The sequence below is a fragment of the Phalangium opilio genome, unplaced genomic scaffold (assembly GCF_054372755.1).
Source record: "Phalangium opilio isolate 3A_F unplaced genomic scaffold, DU_Popi_V2 ptg000098l_1, whole genome shotgun sequence".
Lineage (NCBI taxonomy): Eukaryota > Metazoa > Arthropoda > Arachnida > Opiliones > Phalangiidae > Phalangium > Phalangium opilio.
The window spans coordinates 2028799-2047253 of record NW_028324201.1 but is presented as its reverse complement, the minus strand read 5'-3'; the positions used below and the strand labels follow the sequence as shown (position 1 = coordinate 2047253).

Here is an 18455-nt window from a genome sequence, read left to right as displayed (position 1 = left end):
GATAAGACACAATTACAAGTTTCACAAAATAAACAAAATAAACAAAATAAACTCTAAATCCCCACACTCAATAGACCAAGCCATACAATTCACATTAGAAATAGAAAAAAAATAGATCAATGCCATTTTTAGACATTCTAATCAAAAAAGAACTGAATACAAGTTGAGCACCCAAGTATACAGAAAACCATATTCAGTAGCCATGCCACCACATGCAAACTCTCAGCACCCCCTTAGCCAAAAACTTAACCTCCTCCTATTTTTTTATTGACCGGGCAACAAAAATTTGCTCCAACCAAGCAAATTTTAACCAAGAAATTAATTTTATCAAAGAAATAGCAAAAAATCGGGGTTTGACAATTCTATATTAAATAGAGGCATCGACCGAATAACCCACAGGAGCTTAATAGAAAAAACACCACTTTCAAAAACGAATTTAAAACCGCTGAATACATTATACTCCCTTACTTCTACAACGTCTCAAACAAAATCGGCAATGAGTTCAGAAAAATTAAGTAAAAACCCATTTATAGACCCATTAAAAAATTAAATAACAATCTCATACCACTTAAAGAAAAAGTCAACCCTTTAGACAATTACGGTATTTATAAAACTAATTGTAGCTGCGATAGATTTTATATTGGCCAAAACGTAACTTAAAATATAGACTCAACGAACATAAGGCCAATGTCCGAAACAGAAGAACAGCCACATCTGCCTTAGCTGAACTCATTGCCGACACCAACCATAAACCCGGTTTTGAAACTACAAAAATTATCAGCAAAACAGACAATTACCTAAAATTAAACATAAGGGAGTCCATTGAAATATTAAAAAGTAAAACACTAAACCCAAACTGTATACTTAATAGAGACGACGGCCAAGGTAGCATTATAGCACAAATATGGCTTGACAGCCCGATATTCTGAGTAATTAACCACTTAAATCTAAAATATAAAAAATCACGTGTACCTTTAAAAACATTAGCTTAAAATATTTGTGTAATTTAAAAAATACGAGATTTCGTAGAATGTACTGCTAACTGTCAGTCTGAGACCTGAAGAAGCCCCCGAATGGGTCGGCGAAACTAGTCGACATTTTAAAATAAAGTGAATTTTATTATCCATTAAGTGGAATTTCAATCCTTTTTAACTTTTTATTAACTGGTCCGAGAGAGAGCCCATTGCTGTATGCTTTTTCAAGGAACCACTATGCTTGGCTCTCGATCCCCTGTATTGACCGCATCCGGGTTAAAAATACTGCCAGCCCAGTGCTGTTTCAACACGTTGATGATAACACTTTGTTATTGGCATCTACGTCCGCCATATCGCACGTCGTTCGGAGTTATGAGGAGTATGGCCTGGCTTCCGGTGCGAAAATATACCTTGACAAGAGTTCCGGCCAATGGATTGGCTCCTGGGCCACTAACGCGGCGACCACCATTTCAGGAGTGACGGTATCATCTTATCCCCGTAAGTTTCTAGGAGTTCATTTAACCCATGATGTGTTCTCGAATAATGTAATTAACACACACTTAATGTTTATTCGATACAACCGATTAAAATCTAATTACAAATTATGGTAAAACTTTATCGTTCGCGTCGGCTCTCCGAATGCCCCTTATCGCCTTTCGTCTACAGTATTTATAGTTGGCTGATACATTGGTTTTTTACTATATACATTCTAGTTTTTTCCTACTCTATACAGTGATAGTTTTTTATGTGGAGTAGACGTAACAAATACCCTCCCTTTTTTTACATAGCGTGATTAGTAACTGTCAATTAGTTTTAGGTAGTTTGGTACCGCGCTGGGGTTTTCTTGTCCGTTGGGCTTTCGTTTTGGCGATAGAGGTAGCGGTAGTGTCCAAAGATTCGGGAACTACTTTCAAACTTTGTCGGATGGATGATTCATCTATGATGTGTCTTCTGAATTCGGCGGACGATTCTGCTATGATGTCCAATCCGGGTTCGGTGGATGGTACGGTTCTTGCTTGCGGTATACTTGATGTCATCTCTCTAGCTGGTGACTGAGTTGACTGGAAGGGTCTAATGGGTTGACTGGCTAGTAAGCGATTGTCCGGTGGTTCTGGCATTTGATGTTCTCTTTCGGTGAAAGAAAATAGTCCCGTATGTCCGTAACTGAAGTCTATGTCAGCAGAAGGGTTGTTTGACGTCGCTTCAAGATGACATCTGACTCGTGGACGGATCTGATTTCTGTGTCGTCTCACTTCGCCGTACATGGTGGTGACGGAATACATCATATTGCCCATGACGTTGACGATGGTACCCGTAATCCATTTATCGCCGGATCCGAAATGGCGTACGTAGACCGAGTCGCTCACGAAATATTTGGGTAGAGCCGTGTTCGGCACATGCGTCGAATTTCTCGGATGGCATATATCGAGATGCGTCGTCACGTTCCGGCCCAGCATTATTTCCGCGGGCAAAGGTCCGTTTGACGTTGGTGTCCGTCTATGGTTGAAGAGAATAGTAGCAATTCTCTTCTTCAGAGGTCCGGCCGTATGCATGTTGAGACCGCTTTTGATGATGCTTTCTGCATCTGACGCGTGAGAGATCTTCTTGAGACTGTCTTTTATGGTCCTGACACCTCGTTCTGCGGTTCCGTTAGACGCCGGATGGTAAGGTGCGGATCGCAAATGCGTAATCCCGTTCTGATGAATAAATGACGCAAATTCAGCACTTGTAAAACATGTGCCGTTGTCCGTGACGAGTGTGTTCATTACTCCAAAACGGGCAATTAACTCGCGAATAAAGGTGATGACGGCGTGAGAGGTTTGAGATGACGTGATCGCAACTTCGAACCATTTACTATAGGTGTCGACGACAATTAGGAGATAGCGTCCGTCAATCGGACCAGCGAAGTCCGCGTGCACGCGTTCCCAAGGCTTCCTTGATGGCGGCCACGGATGATAGTGAGTTGCGGGCATGCTGGCGTGACGCTGACAAGAAGCGCAGGATTTCGAGAGATCTTCTATGTCTTTGTTAATTTGGGGCCACCAGAACAGGGATCTCGCAACTGTCTTCATTGCCACAATACCCTGATGGGAACTGTGTAGTTCTTGAAGGAACTTCTTTCGCATCGCCTGGGGAATGACAACTCTATTTCCCATTAGGATGATATCTCCGAAGGTTGAGAGATCGTTCTTGCGTTTCCGGAAGGATTCCAGTTCTGATGAAGCTTTGGATCTCGGCCATCCGAGGGTCTTATAGCCTCGTAGGGTAACAAGCGTCTGATCAACAACAGTGGATTCGGCCAGTTTTTCAGCCGTGACCGGGCCGTTGATCGTGGTATCTCTGAGGGCGAAAACGTATTCCACTGGTGCTGGAGTGTCCGTGATATTCCCAATGGGCAGAGGTGACCGACTTAGGGCATCAGCATTTGCATTGGCTGAGCCTTTCCGGAATCGTATCTCATACGAATATGCTGCAATGATCAATGACCATCTTTGAATCCTTGCTGCCGCCATAGGAAGTACTGGTTTATTGGCAGCGAAGAGCGTGATGAGAGGCTGGTGGTCCGTGTATATGATAAATCTTTTTCCGTAGATGTAGTCCTTGAATTTCTTTACTGCGGATAATACGGCTAACCCCTCTCTATCTAGCTGAGAATAGTTTCTTTCGGCCGCTGTCAGACTCCGCGACGCAAAAGCGATGGGCCTCTCAACGCCGTTGATGACGTGCGAAATGACCGCCCCGATTCCTGTTGGAGAGGCATCCGAAGCTATGGTAATTTCTTTTTCTACGTCATAATGGACCATCACGCCGGACGATCTGATGGCTTCCTTTGCTTCGTGGAATGCGGAGGCTTCCCGGTCACTCCAGGTCCATGGTGCATCTTTCTTTAGTAGTGCATATAGCGGAGCCAGTCGTGTGGCGTTCTTCGGTATGAATCGTGCGTAGTAATTTAGTAGTCCGAGAAATGACCTCAATGTTTCCACGTTACGCGGAGTAGGCGCGTCCATTATGGCGGTCATCTTCTGATTTTGTGGGTGAATACCGTATTCGTCGAGAGTATGTCCGAGGAATTCAATTTCAGTCTTGAGGAATTGACATTTCTCTTTCTTCAGTTTAAGGCCAAAGTCCCTTAGTTTTTGAAGGACTTGGTCCAGGACTCTCAGGTGTTCTTGTTTGTCACGCCTGCCTATGAGCGTGTCATTTTGGAACGGCGTGACTTGATGGACGTCATTAAATATGGTCTCCATGATGCGTTGGAAGATGGCCGACGCCGAGGCCACGCCAAAGGGGAGGCGGTTGAAGCGGAATAATCCCAGTGTGGTGTTTATCACTGCGTATTTTCTGGATTCCTCGTCTAACTGTATCTGATTATACGCTTCCTTCAGATCTAGCTTGGAAAAGAATCGGCAACCGGCCAGCGTAGCGAATATCTCTTCGGCCCTTGGGAGCGGGTACGTGTCAATATTCAGCATCAGAACTTTGGCATTTGGCGAGGGTTCTTCCTTGCCCTGCGTCCTTCCTATCCGAATTGAAGAAACTATTTGTGGAGTTTATTTGGGGCTCAGCGTACCACGCTATTGACAACGTTACTCTTACACGAGGGGACAAACTAATCATTGGCTGCGACGCCAATGTTCATCACATCACGTGGGGCAACTCTGACTGCAACAGGAGAGGTGATAATCTACTAGAATATTTAGTTGGTTGTAAACTCTATATTCTCAATCAAAACAATGAACCTACTTTTGTTACTTCAAATATAAGGGAGGTAATTGACCTCACGCCAGCCACAGAAAACCTCGCGTCTTCCGTGTCTAACTGACATGTGTCTAATGAGCCGTCTCTGTAGGACCACAGGCACATCTGCTTCACTGTCGCGACTACCTCTGTCCCGGTGGAGACGGAGATACGCAATCCAAAACGGACCAATTGGGCCGGCTATAGGGAAGACCTAATCCTACGCTACGGAGATGGTCACACCCCTAAACTTACCTCACCTAGGGATTTTGATAGGGCTGCTGGTGACTTACAGTGCTCCATTGTTAAGTCGTTTCACCGGAACTGCCTACTTAAGACCGTTAACCGCTCGAGGCTTTTCCCCTGGTGGAACGCGGATCTCAGCCGGCTTCGGAAATACACGCGCAGGCTCTTTAACAAAGCCAAGCGAACGAGTGACTGGACTGGATATAGACAGTCCCTTAATACCTTCAACAGGGCCATTAGAGCTGCTATGAAGGACTCCTGGCGGACCTTCTGTGAGCAAGTCTCTAATGTCGCTAGACATGAAGGTCCTAGCGCACGATAACACACATCGACTCAATACTATTAAGTTGTAGGAGCATGTGTACACTAAGTCTGGGGCTGACACTCTCAAGCATATGCTGGAGGTCCATTTCCCTGACTCTACTTTAATCAATTCAACAAACCCTGACTCTCTCTACCCTGTTCTGCACAAGGCTAAGAGGGACGACTGGCTTGTAGCCAGACGGTTTGTTACGATTCCCAAGCTTCGGTGGGCTCTCAATTTTTTTGAGCCCTACAAGTCTCCTGGACCCGATGGGGTCTCCCCTCTGCTTTTGCAGGAGGGCTTTGACCACATCGCCTCTCCGTTATGCAAGATCTATAGACTTTGCATTGCTCTCGGTCACATACTTCGTGACTGGAAGCGCTCTAGGGTCATCTTTATTTCCAAGCGCGGCAAGGTTTCCTATTTCGAGGCGAAGGCATTTAGGCCCATATGCGTGACCTACTTCTTCCTCAAAATTCTGGAGAAGCTGGTGGACAGGTACATTAGAGACGAGGTACTTTCGTTAACTCCTCTCTGATGGGTCTTGCTGACGACCCTCTCTCCAGGTCGTGCCGGGAGAAGGAAGAAACATCTGATCACGTACTTTGCGAGTGGGACTGCTTCGCCTCGCTTAGACTAGAACATTTTGATTCACACACTGTAGGGCCCTCGCGGGTCTCCTCTATTACGGTAGAGCGAATTCTTCGCTACGCTTCGGCTACGGGCCTATTCAAGGCCTGAATATGAGGTTGCACAATATGCCTTCGGCACCGGTGCTAGGGCGTGAGCCCCCCTCAATAATAATAATAATAATAATAATAATAATACACGTCCCAGGTCCTAGGGTGGCTTTGGACTGGTCGATGTTGCTTTCAAATGACAAGCCTTCCGCCTGCATGAGGCATGTGGTCTTCCATTGGACGAGTTGGCCGCTTACGATCGCGCCATTCATGTCTTACTGCTCAAGGAATATGGAGGTTGGCTTATTTCTTGGTACCACGCTTTTCGCTTATCATTTCGACACGCCGCCTCGTTATGGCGAAATATTGCGCAGTTAGTGGTCGTTTTTGCAAAACCGGAACTTGCACGTCGCACCGGTCGAAAACCCTCTTGAAGAACCCCTCTTCTTTAATTCTCGCATCCCGCTGCCTCCTACTCTTGGCCTCGAGCGTATAGTACTGGCACGCGCTGGGTTCCGCACCCTTCGCGACATCCACCATGGTGTTGGACCGGGCTTCTTGCCACCTGCCGCTATTTCGGAACAATATTTTCTGACTGATCTCTACATGCAGGTTCCGACGCCTCGGATGCACCGCTTATATGAAGGCGATAAAGACCAGTTTGCCTCCCGAGTGGGTACGCCTCTGCTTGCGTCCGGCGCCATCTCTGGACTGCAATGCTTTAAGGTACGGTTGATCTCGGGTGATGGCACGACGCGTCCGTTCTCGGTTGAATCCGTTGGTTCTTTGCATCGCGCACTCCTGCCCCCACCTCCTCATCTTCGGGCGAGCACCGGTGGAATCTTTTTATACACGATCCTCAGCCACGGCTAAAATTCAAGGACCTCACGAACAGCCATCTGGGTCCGGTGCTATACCCTTTGGGAGTCAATTTTCCAAGCATTTTGTGTGTATACTTTTGATCCTGGGTTTAAATTTAATTGTACCAGATATAACTTATGTAATTTTTCATTGTTACGCGTCTTCTAACGATAAACCTATCTTATTTTAGCAGGCTGACTTGAAGTTAATTAGTATTGTTAAGCATGTATTATGGAAATATCGTGGTCAATTGGCTGTCAAGGCGGGCCTTGGTATAGTTCAGCCTTTTAGTGTTCCAGTATTGCTTGCCAGGGTACGTTCCTTGCCCAAAAATGTATTCCATTATTATTGCACCAGCAAGCGCAGGGAGGAATAACAGCGACGAATGTATTCACTTTTAAATTGAGGTGGAGTTTTACCTCTGCATTGCCAAGATGTAACTAAGAGGGGGGTCGGCTGTTCTTTAATAACTGGGGCAACTAGAAAATTATGAAGCCAATATACTAACGTAGATAATAGTATGGACTGTGTTCAGATCTATGCAACATTGTACTAACAATAGTATTTGGACATAACGTTAACAAAGTTAATTTTGTCTGTTTTTCATCGAATAAAATGAAAATGTGGGGAATATTTTTTGATAATTCGAGGCAGAATGTAATTCTGTAGCTAGTAAAGACAATTTTAACTCAATATTACGATAATTTTGGTTAATTATTGCATTTCAAAATGAATTTGATCCAAACTTAGCTAGACCAAAATGGATATATATACTAAGCCAAATCATCTCCACGGCACCGAGCTCAGTATCCTAAGCTTGGAGCAGGTAAATCCTGTTGCCTCGAAATCGAGGCTTTAACGGTCTGGAGTGGACCGAAAGTTAATTACACGCTTAAATTATGCCTACATTTAAGATTAATGTAATAGTCAGATTTCATTAGATGGCCTCTTTTATTTCAGGGATATTTGAGTCATACCTAATTTTAACACATTTAAGAAAGTGAAAAAACCAATTCATCTCCACATCCTAAAGCTTCACGGCGCCACAAATACTCGCATAGGTGCATGTCCAAGTCCTTGGTTAGAACACCTCCTCGACAAATACTCCTTTTCAATATAAAGTAATAGTCAATAATTTAGTACTATCGCGGCGATTATCCGGACATAATTCGATGCGAAACCTTCCTCCACGGCGTTCGCTTCCAGTTTGAAGCTCTATCATCCCAACAAACCATAGTCCGTCAACTTTACGGCCTCGATGGTACTTAATTTTGCCAATTTTGGTTTCGTCTATCTCTACCACCAAACCCTCACCCCCAATTTGGTATTCCTCCACCATCATTTTATCTATTGTCCTAATAGTTAGCTACCACCTTTTCTACAATATTCTCCTATTAATTAGTTGCCACCTTTTCCAAAATATTCTCCTAGTAGTTAGCTGCCACCTTTTCCAAAACAATGGTTCCAATAATTCGTTGCCACCTTTTCCAAAATATTCTGCTATTAATTAGCTGCCACCTTTTCCAAAACAATGGTTACAATAATTCGTTGCCACCTTTTCCAAAATATTCTGCTATCAATTAGCTACCACCTTTTCCAAAATATTCTCCTATTAATTAGCTGCCACCTTTTCCAAAATATTCTTAAATATGTTAAAAATGTGTTTGACCCTAATAACCCTGAAATAAAAGAGGCGATGTAATGAAATCTGACTATTCCATTAATCTTAAATGTAGGCATAATTTAAGTGTGTAATTAACTTTCGGTCCACTCCAGACCGTTAAAGCCTCGATTTCTAGGCAGCAGGATTTACCTGCTCCAAGCTTAGGATACTGAGCTCGGTGCCGTGGAACGGTGGTGGAGATGATTTGGCTTAGTATATCTATGCATGTTGGTCTAGCTAAGTTAGGATCAAAACACATTTAGAAATGCAAAAGTTAACCAAAATTATCGTAATATTGAGTTAAAATTGTCTTTACTGGCTACAGAGTTACACTCTGCCTCGAATTATCAAAAAATTTCCCCACATTTTCCTTTCATTCGATGGAAAACAGACAAAATTAACTTTGTCCAAATACTATTGTTAGTACAATGTTGCATATATCTGAACACAGTCCATACTATTATCTACGGTGCCATTTTAGCTGCATAATTTTCTAGTTGCCCCAGTTACTAAAGAAACCCCAAGGGGTCGACTACAAGAGCAAAAAGGTTTGAGGAACGGGACTGACTAAACGCGGAGGGATAAGCAATGTTGAAACGGCTGAAGTCGAAAATAGTTTGGATACCTTTTCATTAAACAAGTCGTTTCTCTAAGAGTCAAAAGTAACGAAGTTTGTCTGTCTGATTTAGTGTATTACAGCGCGTTCTGTACCGAGAGAAATGATCTGCTTTGGGAATAATTTAAATTTTTATACTTTCAAAGTTATAATATCATAACTTTTTGTGACTAATGAAGTATCATTTTTTGTATGACGTAAAAATATGTTAGCTGAACTTTTCCTTTAACGAATACTGAATGAAGTATACTAAAGCTATGTTCGCACTTCCACGGGAGTCAGTTGACAACTCGTTAAACCAACTAGTTTTGAAACACTCTTTATAGCTAGTTCGAAGCGATTTCAACAGCCTCGGTTCACACCTTTTCTGTTAGTGAGCTGCCTACTTATCTTTTCGTTGGTGCTGTTTGCTAATACTAGTCTCACCCCATGTAAAATACCCCTGAAAACTAGAAACTAGCTTCTGAAGCCGCTTTAAGTTGGTTCGCGAAGCAACTTCAAGAAACCGTGTTTGCAATTAGCTTCTCGAGTATCAGGTTTGTTCACACTTAACTTTCAAAGCGTTTTGAATCGCTTCGAACCTGTTTCCCATGCAAGTGTGAACGTGGCTATAGTAGTGCGAGGCCAAATGGCGCTACAGAGAGATGATAACTAATTTACTAAACCCCTTTTTAATTGTTGCGCTCTACAGTTCGTGACTGATGTTTTCAGACGCGCGCTTTGACCTCTAGATCATAATTTCATAAGTTCTCTCCGTCATACGTTCATTCCATAAGTTTGGGCACTGCTTACAAACTGGAGCTTGTCACGAAGTGGCCTAGGTAGGCCATAGATTCAGGGTAAAGCGACGTACGCCTGGTGGGTGAGGCGCTGCTGTCAGAGGCTTAGAAATGCAGACTAAATAGGACATAGATGGAGGAAGTCCTGCAAAATTTACGAACACCGAGTGTAGGCCTAGTCAATTGACTCGCTTCCGTCGTTCTGGTAGAACTAGCTCGAGCTGTAAGTCTCTCAGTAGCAATACGAACTTGTATAGGAAGTGCACTCATACTTATGTAACGTATCTTATACATAGTTTACAGGCATGGAGGATTCCTACCATTAACACTAGGATACCAAGCGACTTAGAGTGTAATATTGTCCGCTATTTTACGCTCTAATTTGCCTGGTCTCTTTGTGCAAATGATATGAACCCTCCTTGCGTGTAAAATATGTTTAAACTTATTTCTGCAGCGTTTAAGATTGTATATTAATCGTCTGTAGCTTTCTACGTAATGTCAAGTACCTTTGAACTAAAGTATAACATCTAGCAAAAATGCTGCGTCACGCCATCTTGTTTATTACACAAACGCGTCATTTTTTCTGTACATTAATTTATCCATTTAATTCGATCCTTCCCTGTTAATAAAAACCTATTTAATATATAGTTTTTGAGTGGCTTGGTTTGTAACAACTTGCAATTAAAAAAACTGATTTTACGTTTCAGAAATAAAGTGTAAAAACTGGATTTTTTAGAGATATTTGCTGCTTTTTTTTACATTGGCATTTTCTATAGAGTATTTGCATTGATTTTAGAATGAAAGTTTCATCGAAAGTACCTTACATTGAGGCTAGATCTCCCGTAATATTTCTCCATGCTGGCAGATTGTTAGTAGGCAAAGAAGAAACGGAATTCCCAGTTCTTATCCCACCACTGAGATCCCTGACTTGGGGGATATATATACGATTCTATGCTCGAGTTAAGGAGTTTCTGCTTTGCTACATGAACAGTCGAGTCGTAATCCGTATGCAAAAATCCAAGTTAATCAACAGGCTTTTCGGTAATGTTTATGAATATTTATTAGAAATATCGTCGACATTTTTATTTTCGAGCCGTATTTGAAGGTGTTTCGAACCAGATCAGAGGATATTCGAAGATCTATTGAAGAATTAGAGAAAGTATTGGACGAATTTGAAGATTTTTCGCCAAAAATGCGACGAAACTTAAGTAAAAGAATGGAATAAAACCTAGAACTAAAGAAAAATGCGATAATCTCAGTATTAAGTAAGTTTCTGAGCTAATTTTGACTTGACATTAAGCCTAATGACCATATAATAAACCTGAAATTAGTGAATCTAACGAAAAGCAATGTCACTTCATTTTTTTGCAGCGCGAAATCAGATCCTGTCAGGCAGTCTTTAGACATCCTGGATACCGTTCTGGCCCAAATTGAAGACGAAATTAATGATACCAAAGATAGATATGATTCTTGCAATGATGAAGACAGTTTTGACGAGTAGGTTCAATATAGACTCTTTTTTTATAAATACGATTTCAGTTTTATTTGTTTTAAACTCTAAAATGCAAGAAGGAAAATGAAGAGATTTCCTTTCTGTTTTTTGTCTTTGCTAGGTCAACAGAGATAGGAGGCAACGAAGCGGAAAGAGAGTCACAAGGATCAAATTATAACCTAGCTAGTCCATCATCCAAACAGGTTTATTTAAAGGGTTTGTCTGGAATATTTTTTGCGAGAATTAAAAAAAAGGGAGGAAATTTTTGTTTGATTGTTCAAATAAATGTATAGCAATTAAAGTTCAACCCCTCTAGATTTAAAGGTTAATAAATGTTTCTTATATTTAATACTACAATAGAAGATTGAAAAACGTGTGTTTTTCAGTCCTTGAAATTCTATTCGAGAAATAGTCATAAGATTTATACTGAAGTCCTCTATCGTTCAGTCAAATGGACATACGAAAATTCGAGAATTCGAATATTATTCGCCTGTTTTGAAATTTATGAAACTGACAATTATTCATCAAAATGCATTAAGTAGTACCTCAAGAGTAAGATAAAGTTTCGCCCGCAAACTTATTGACAGTTATAAAATCATGTTAATATTTTACTGTAATATAATTTTGTCGATTGTTTTATAGGGTATTTTACGAAGAGCATAAAATAAGCGCTTTTGAAATTTCTAAATTAGATACCGCACCTGATTTTTCAACGTAAGTGAAAGGGCAATTAGATCAAAATTGAAGTATACTAAAGTACAAATTTTGAATAACCTTTAATCTTGTTTTAGAATGCTAATGTTATCATAATACCAAAGCAACTCTCATTTTTCGATGGTCGACAAGAATACTAGTCCAGCTCCGGTGTTCGATACGGCCAGGACGATTATCGTGTCCGCTGCCCCCAAGAAAGTGATGTACACTTCCTTGTCCTTCTTAAATATGGACACTGTAAGCCCCACAAAACTGGTAGGCTTACCTAGAGTGAATACACGTACTTTTATAATCAAAATTTATAATTGACTCACCCAGCCATCTCTCAAAAATATTACAAAGTAAAAACATTAAAGTAAATAAACAAAAAGGTGCTCGGGCCTTCTCTCTTCGTCGCTGGAGCCATAAGATATCCCTCGTCCCATCGGTTCCTCTCTTTTATACACAGGGTCTTGAGTCGGTACTAAGGGTTCCTACCCCCTTTGACTTTTGGTCAAGGGGTTAAGTCTCTGTCGGGATTCCGACGAGGACAGCTGCGCGTGTTGTTTTGCAAGCGTGTGATCGTTCCATCGATACCCCAAATGCGCCAAATTTAACGCTAAGGGCACGGCGGCCTACCAGGGGTAACGGTTTTTCGCGCTTGCGAAATGGCCGTTACAGCTCCCCCACCCAAAAATTACTTATTGGGCAGGGCTGCGTTCCTCTAATGCCGGGAAGAAAAGGTCATCCTCCTCTTCCCTGCTGCTGAAATGGTGCAGCGCGTCCGAGAATTTGTACGAACTCGACGGAACCGATGACGTTTCCGACAACCTGGGAACCGCGGCTGCGGCCCCCTCATTCCCCCCACTCACCCCGATGAAATCATCAGGGTTGAGTGTCCTTCCCCTAAATATATTTGGGGTGGGACCCTCAACACGGCAGGCCATTTGGCCAGCCGGCCACCGGCCTTCACTAAAATAGATCTGGCCCGCATGGCACCAAGTAGCGACACTATGCTTACTTGGCTGGCTTCTTATGGGCAACGGGGTTCGTGCCAAGCCTCGCCGCCACGCTCTGCGCTGATGCGCCTGGTGTGCGCCTTTGCTGCTGTTGTTGGTGCTGCTGCTGCAGCCGTTGCTGTGGGGCTCCGCCACACCGGGACCTGCTCCTAGCCCCGTCCTTGCCGCAATTGCATGTGCAGGTACAACTATTTAAATTGCACGTATGCGCCATTTATATTAGTCATCGAATATTTATAGGGGTTCTTATAATCTCTCGGAAATCGAAAATCAAAAGAGTGTACCCCCACCCAAAAACTTTACAAAGGGTTTCCTCTGTTAGAACGTAAATTGTACGAATGCCTAGGGGGGCTCTTTTCGCTCTCTCCGCTCTCTCCTATTACGTCTAGGCCGAACTTTACTGATAGCATTGTCAGGCGAGTTTTCACCGGCGACTTTGCTATCCAGCAGAGGCTCCCGTCCGGGGTGGAGCGTACGCTTTCAAGTTAGAAACATGCGAGACACCTGCGAATTTTCGCGAGGTTTTATCCTCCAGCCTGTACGTCAACGGGGTTGTTCTTTCCTGCACTTCAAATGAGCCGTCGTACTTTTTCGCGATCGAAGCCGTGAAACCACGACTCGCATCGAAAAGTGGGTGCGAACGGCGCAAAACAAGGGCGCCACGTCGAAAATACACGTGTCTCCAACGCTTGTCGTAGTGCAGTTTCTTCTTCAGCTTTGACTCCTGCAGGTTACGCCTTGCATGATCGATAACATCATGAAGTCTAACCTTCAGTCTCTCAGCAAGCAGATCTGGGTCTCGGTTCTGGTAAGTATTTACCGGTTCCAATTCCCAATCTAACGGAGCGCACAGCTCCCTACCGAAATTAATCGCCGCGGGCGTGAACCCAGTCGAGCTGTTTTCAGCCGACCTTAAGGCGAAGCCCAACTCAGGAATACGAGCATCCCAATCCCTATGTTTCTCAATATAAGAAATAATCATAGGCTTGATACTCCTATTCATGCGCTCAGTAATGTTTGCCTGAGCATGATACGGAGATATATTTTTCGGGCGTATACCCAATCTTTTTCATGTCTCCTTGAATTTCGGACTGGAAAACACAGAAGCATTATCAGTAATCAGTTCCTTTGGGAATCCCGATCGACAGAAAACTTCAAATAACTTCTCCCATATTTTCTCCGTAGTCATTTTTCCACCCACTTAGTGAAATGGTCTACGATGACGAGCAGGTATTGATTACCCTTGGAGCTGCGGGTATAGGGACCCATGAGATCACAGGTCACTAATTCCCACGGCCTTTCGCAACGAACGCTTGATAGCAATCCGGGCGTTAATTAGGCAGATGGCTTCGCTTTTTAACACATCTCACAACCCCGAAAATACCTCAAAACGTCGCGCTTCATACCCGACCACGTTACTCGGGATTGTAAACGTTTATACGTTTGACAAACACCCAGGTGGCCGGCAAGGGGCTCGTCGTGAAAATATTTGTTTACCTCTAGTCTTAAGCTTCGAGGTATTACCACCTTCCAAGCTTTCTCTAGGGCATCCTCATCCTCCTCGTCCCATGGTGCAAAGTATCTTAATAGCAACCCATCCTTATCCATTATGTACTGATCTAAAACTGCCCCGGCTTGAACCGCTGTTTCCAGGTCTACAGAGCTTCTAACCCGCTCTAATTCCTCGATTAAACGAGATAACTCTTGATCAGTAACTTGGGATTTTATTATGGTTTCTCTATTAAAGGGTAAACCCAACTTGGGTTTGTCACCCCCTACTGTTGCTACCAATATGACGGCTTCTTCGTCGGCCAAATCGGTTTCAATTGGAGCCCGACTTAGAGCATCGGCTACCAAATTTAATTTACCAGGGCGGTATCGCACCTCGTAATTAAATGGTTGCCGGCCTAGAGACCATCGGGCTAATCTATCAACTGGTTCCTTCATCTTCTTAAGCCATTGAAGGGCCTGATGGTCGGTTTCGATTATCACACAAGTACCTTCAACATACATTTTGAATTTCTCGAGAGCGAATACTACTGCAAGACATTCTAACTCCGTAGTGGAATAATTACGCTTAGCTAGAGTCAGGATACGACTTAAAAACCAGATAGGCATTAATCTTCTATCTGTCTCTTGTGCCAATACTGCACCCAAGCCGTGGCTACTAGCATCGGTTTGAATAAGAAATTTCTTATTCAAATCAGGGAGAGCTAATTCCGGGGTACTCTACCTTTTCCACTAATTCCCGCATAGCGTTGGTATGGGTTTCCTCCCAACGCCACGTGCAATCCTTCTTAAACAGGTTATATAAAGTACGAGCTATTCCCGCAAAGTTTGGTATAAACTGTCGGTAATAACCTATCATGCCAAGAAATCTTTGTAATGATTTCACGTCTCGAGGGATCGGGAATTCCTCAATCGCTCGAAACTTATCCGGATTTGGCATACAGCGCCCTGGACCAACCTTATAACCATGAAGATTAACGGTATTGGTGAAAAGTTGCATCTTGCTTGGATTAATAGTTAATCCGACATCTTTAAGGCGGCCTAGAATTTCTCGAATGTGAATCAAATGATCCTCAAACGTCTCGGAATATATGGTGATATTATCATAAAAACCGAGAGCGAAATTCCATTTACAGGGTCCTAACACGCGGTCAACTAATCGCATGAAAGTTGCCGGTGCGTTTTAAAATCCAAAGGGCATCTTTACGAATTCGTAAAGTCCCCTATGGCACACGAAAGCTGTCTTTTGTATATCACTATCTTTCATCCTCACTTGGAGGAACCCCTTTGTGAGATCTATTGTCGTGAAATACCGCGCCTTCCCTAAGTACGCTAAAATATCAGGTATCGAAGGCATTGGATACCCTCGGCGGTTGTCACGTCGTTTAACCTCCGCACATCTACACAAAGCCGTTTGATCTCACCCGGCTTTGGGTTAGCTTTCTCAACAAGAACTATCGGAGACGCCCAGGGACTATTGGATGGTCGAATAACTCCCAGTTCCAACAACTCATCAAAGGCCCTGTCGATCTCCTCCCTCTTCTTATTGCTAACCGGACGGGGATGACACGCTTTAGGCCTAGCGTCACCCGTCTCTATAGAGTGCTCAATTAGCGAGGTTTCGCCAGGTTTCTTTGTGAATATACTTTGGAATTCGAAAGCATATCCACCAACCTAGCTCTTTCATCTTTGCTACAGGTCGATTTCGACGCTAAAGCTTTTAACACATTTAAGGGGTCTTTTTCGCTTTTGACAATTTCGCCAAAGCAAGTAGACGCCCCTTTTTCCATTTCTTCGGTATCGAACGGGATGACTTTTTGAGGGAAGGGACCGATTGACCACCCACCTTCACTTAACCTAATTTCTATCCCCGATCCTCGAAGAAATTTCTCCCAAAAATAACTGAGGGTGTAAGACCTCGCACAATAAGAAAGCGCTGCCGTCTTTTCCCTCCGGGCCAATATACCTGGAGACGGATATCTCCGGCTACGCGGCATGTGCCGCGACCGAATCTAACCATTGTTCTATTAGCTTTTATCGCCATTTCTCGTTCTTCGAATATGGGTATGAATTCATCGCCCAACAAAGAAACTGACGATCCGCTATCTAACAAGCCAAGGAACGATTGCCCCATAGCTTGAAATCTCAACAATGGGGGAGTTTTCCTGCCAAAATCGGAACAGCGATTAACCGATGGCGCGAAAAGTCGACTTTTCGAATTTCTTGCCTGGTTTTTGGCCCTCGTTATTTTGGTTTAAATTATATCACGAGGCCCCTCCCAAGAACAATTCGGATTTCCGATTATCTTGGTTGCCTCGTTTGCCCATTTCCCGGATTAGTACACTCCCTTTTGAAATGGCCGGGTTGGTTACACTTGTAACAGCGCCCAATACCCTGATTACCCCTCCTTTGGACTGGATTTCCGCCATTGGATTGTGCATTAAAAGTTGCACCAGAATTATTACCTGAGCGAGTATTTACTCCGCTCATCACTTGTATCAGTACTCTAAAATAAGAGTACGGATCCAAGGCTGCTTATCCTACTCCCACCTGGTTTCCCGCAAATGCATTTGCATCCGCAGAAACAGACATAGTGACGGCTTTACTAACCGATTGATGCGATTGCTCAATCGTAGCGCTTGCCCCATATGCCAAACCAGGTTCTAACGATTCCGCCATTGACGGTGAGGGTCTGTACATTACCTCGGCTAGGAGATCAGATTGAATAATCTTAGCCTCCTCAGCCAATTCAGCATGGGTAGCGAATGCTTTCCCCCTTAGAATTCTACGGTATGTCGGATGACACTGCCGTAGGACTCGCTGAATTTGTACCGACTCAGACTCCGGTGTTTCTAATCGGTGAGAATACTCCGATAAACAATGGATGTACTGAGTCAATGGTTCATTTTCTCCTTGAGTTCAGTTATCCAACTCAATTTGAATGCGCCTAGAGTAATCAGTAGCCTGATACTCTTTTCTAAAACAATCTCGGAATTCCGAAAAGTTTTTGAAAGCGGCTGAACCCCCCCACAAATTTAAACCAGCGATCGGCCGGCCCTGACCTGGGGAGTTTGCGTTGGATTTCCAACGTTAGCTGCCCCACTACCTGAGACAAAACCTTGGAAAGCTAGACGCAGGGCATCACGAATAATTTGACTCATTTGCAGCGCCGGGTCTCCGGACCTTGCTCCTTCGTCATTATTAGAAGAACCCCCGGATCTAGTTCCCGGCATAACTAAATAATAGCGAAATCGCTATATCTAATTTTACTTAACTCTACTAACTAACTATCAATCAACTAAATCGGCTCGCGACCACAACACTCTTTCAAATTAAACTTAGAGAAAAATTAAACTAAGTACATGAATTACTCTATGTTCTCAAAGCCCCACGTTGGGCGCCAGTTTGTAAGCCCCACAAAACTGGTAGGCTTACCCTAGAGTAATACAGCACTGTTTTTCAATACAATAATTTATTTCCACTCACCCAGTCATCGTTTAAAGTAAAAAAGTAAGAAGTAACGTAACAAAAAATATAAGTAAAAAAGTGAGCTTCCTCTCCTCTGTCAGCAGCCAAAAGATGTCTTTTTCGTCCCCGGCCCCTCCTTTTATAGACACAGGGTCTCGAATCGGGTCTAAGGGTTCCTTCCCCCTTGACTTTTGGTCAAGGGGTTAAGTTTCTGTCGGGATTCCGACGAGGACAGTTGCGCGGTGCAATAGAACTTTCTTAGACCCCCATGATAGTTTTACAAGCGTATGCACGTTCCGCTGCCACCCCAAGCTCGCTAATTTTAACGTTATGAGGAGCAACGGCCTACCAGGGTTAACGCCATTTCGCGTTTGCGATATGGCTGTTACACGCCTTACCGGTTATTGCCGCCA

At 43.4% G+C, this 18455-nt stretch overlaps 1 protein-coding gene across 1 annotated transcript; it reads right to left on the bottom strand.

Moving 5' to 3' along the window:
* Nucleotides 1–13504: 13504 nt before the first annotated feature.
* Nucleotides 13505–15078, bottom strand: LOC149633728 (uncharacterized). Its single transcript, XM_089851021.1, has 2 exons — nt 14590–15078; nt 13505–14086 (listed from the first exon to the last, which is right to left on the bottom strand). Exons 1-2 carry the CDS (start codon nt 15076–15078, stop codon nt 13505–13507), a joined length of 1071 nt encoding a protein of 356 aa, XP_089707147.1.
* Nucleotides 15079–18455: the final 3377 nt, after the last annotated feature.

What these genes read in the sequence shown, in the direction of transcription:
- LOC149633728 (XM_089851021.1), bottom strand. Translation starts at nt 15,078, where the DNA reads ATGTATGTTGAAGGTACTTGTGTGATAATCGAAACCGACCATCAGGCC. An exon ending in TAGAGAAAGCTTGGAAGGTG is followed by an intron (nt 14,087 to 14,589) that starts GTAATACCTCGA and finishes TATCATGCTCAG; the next exon opens with GCAAACATTACTGAGCGCAT.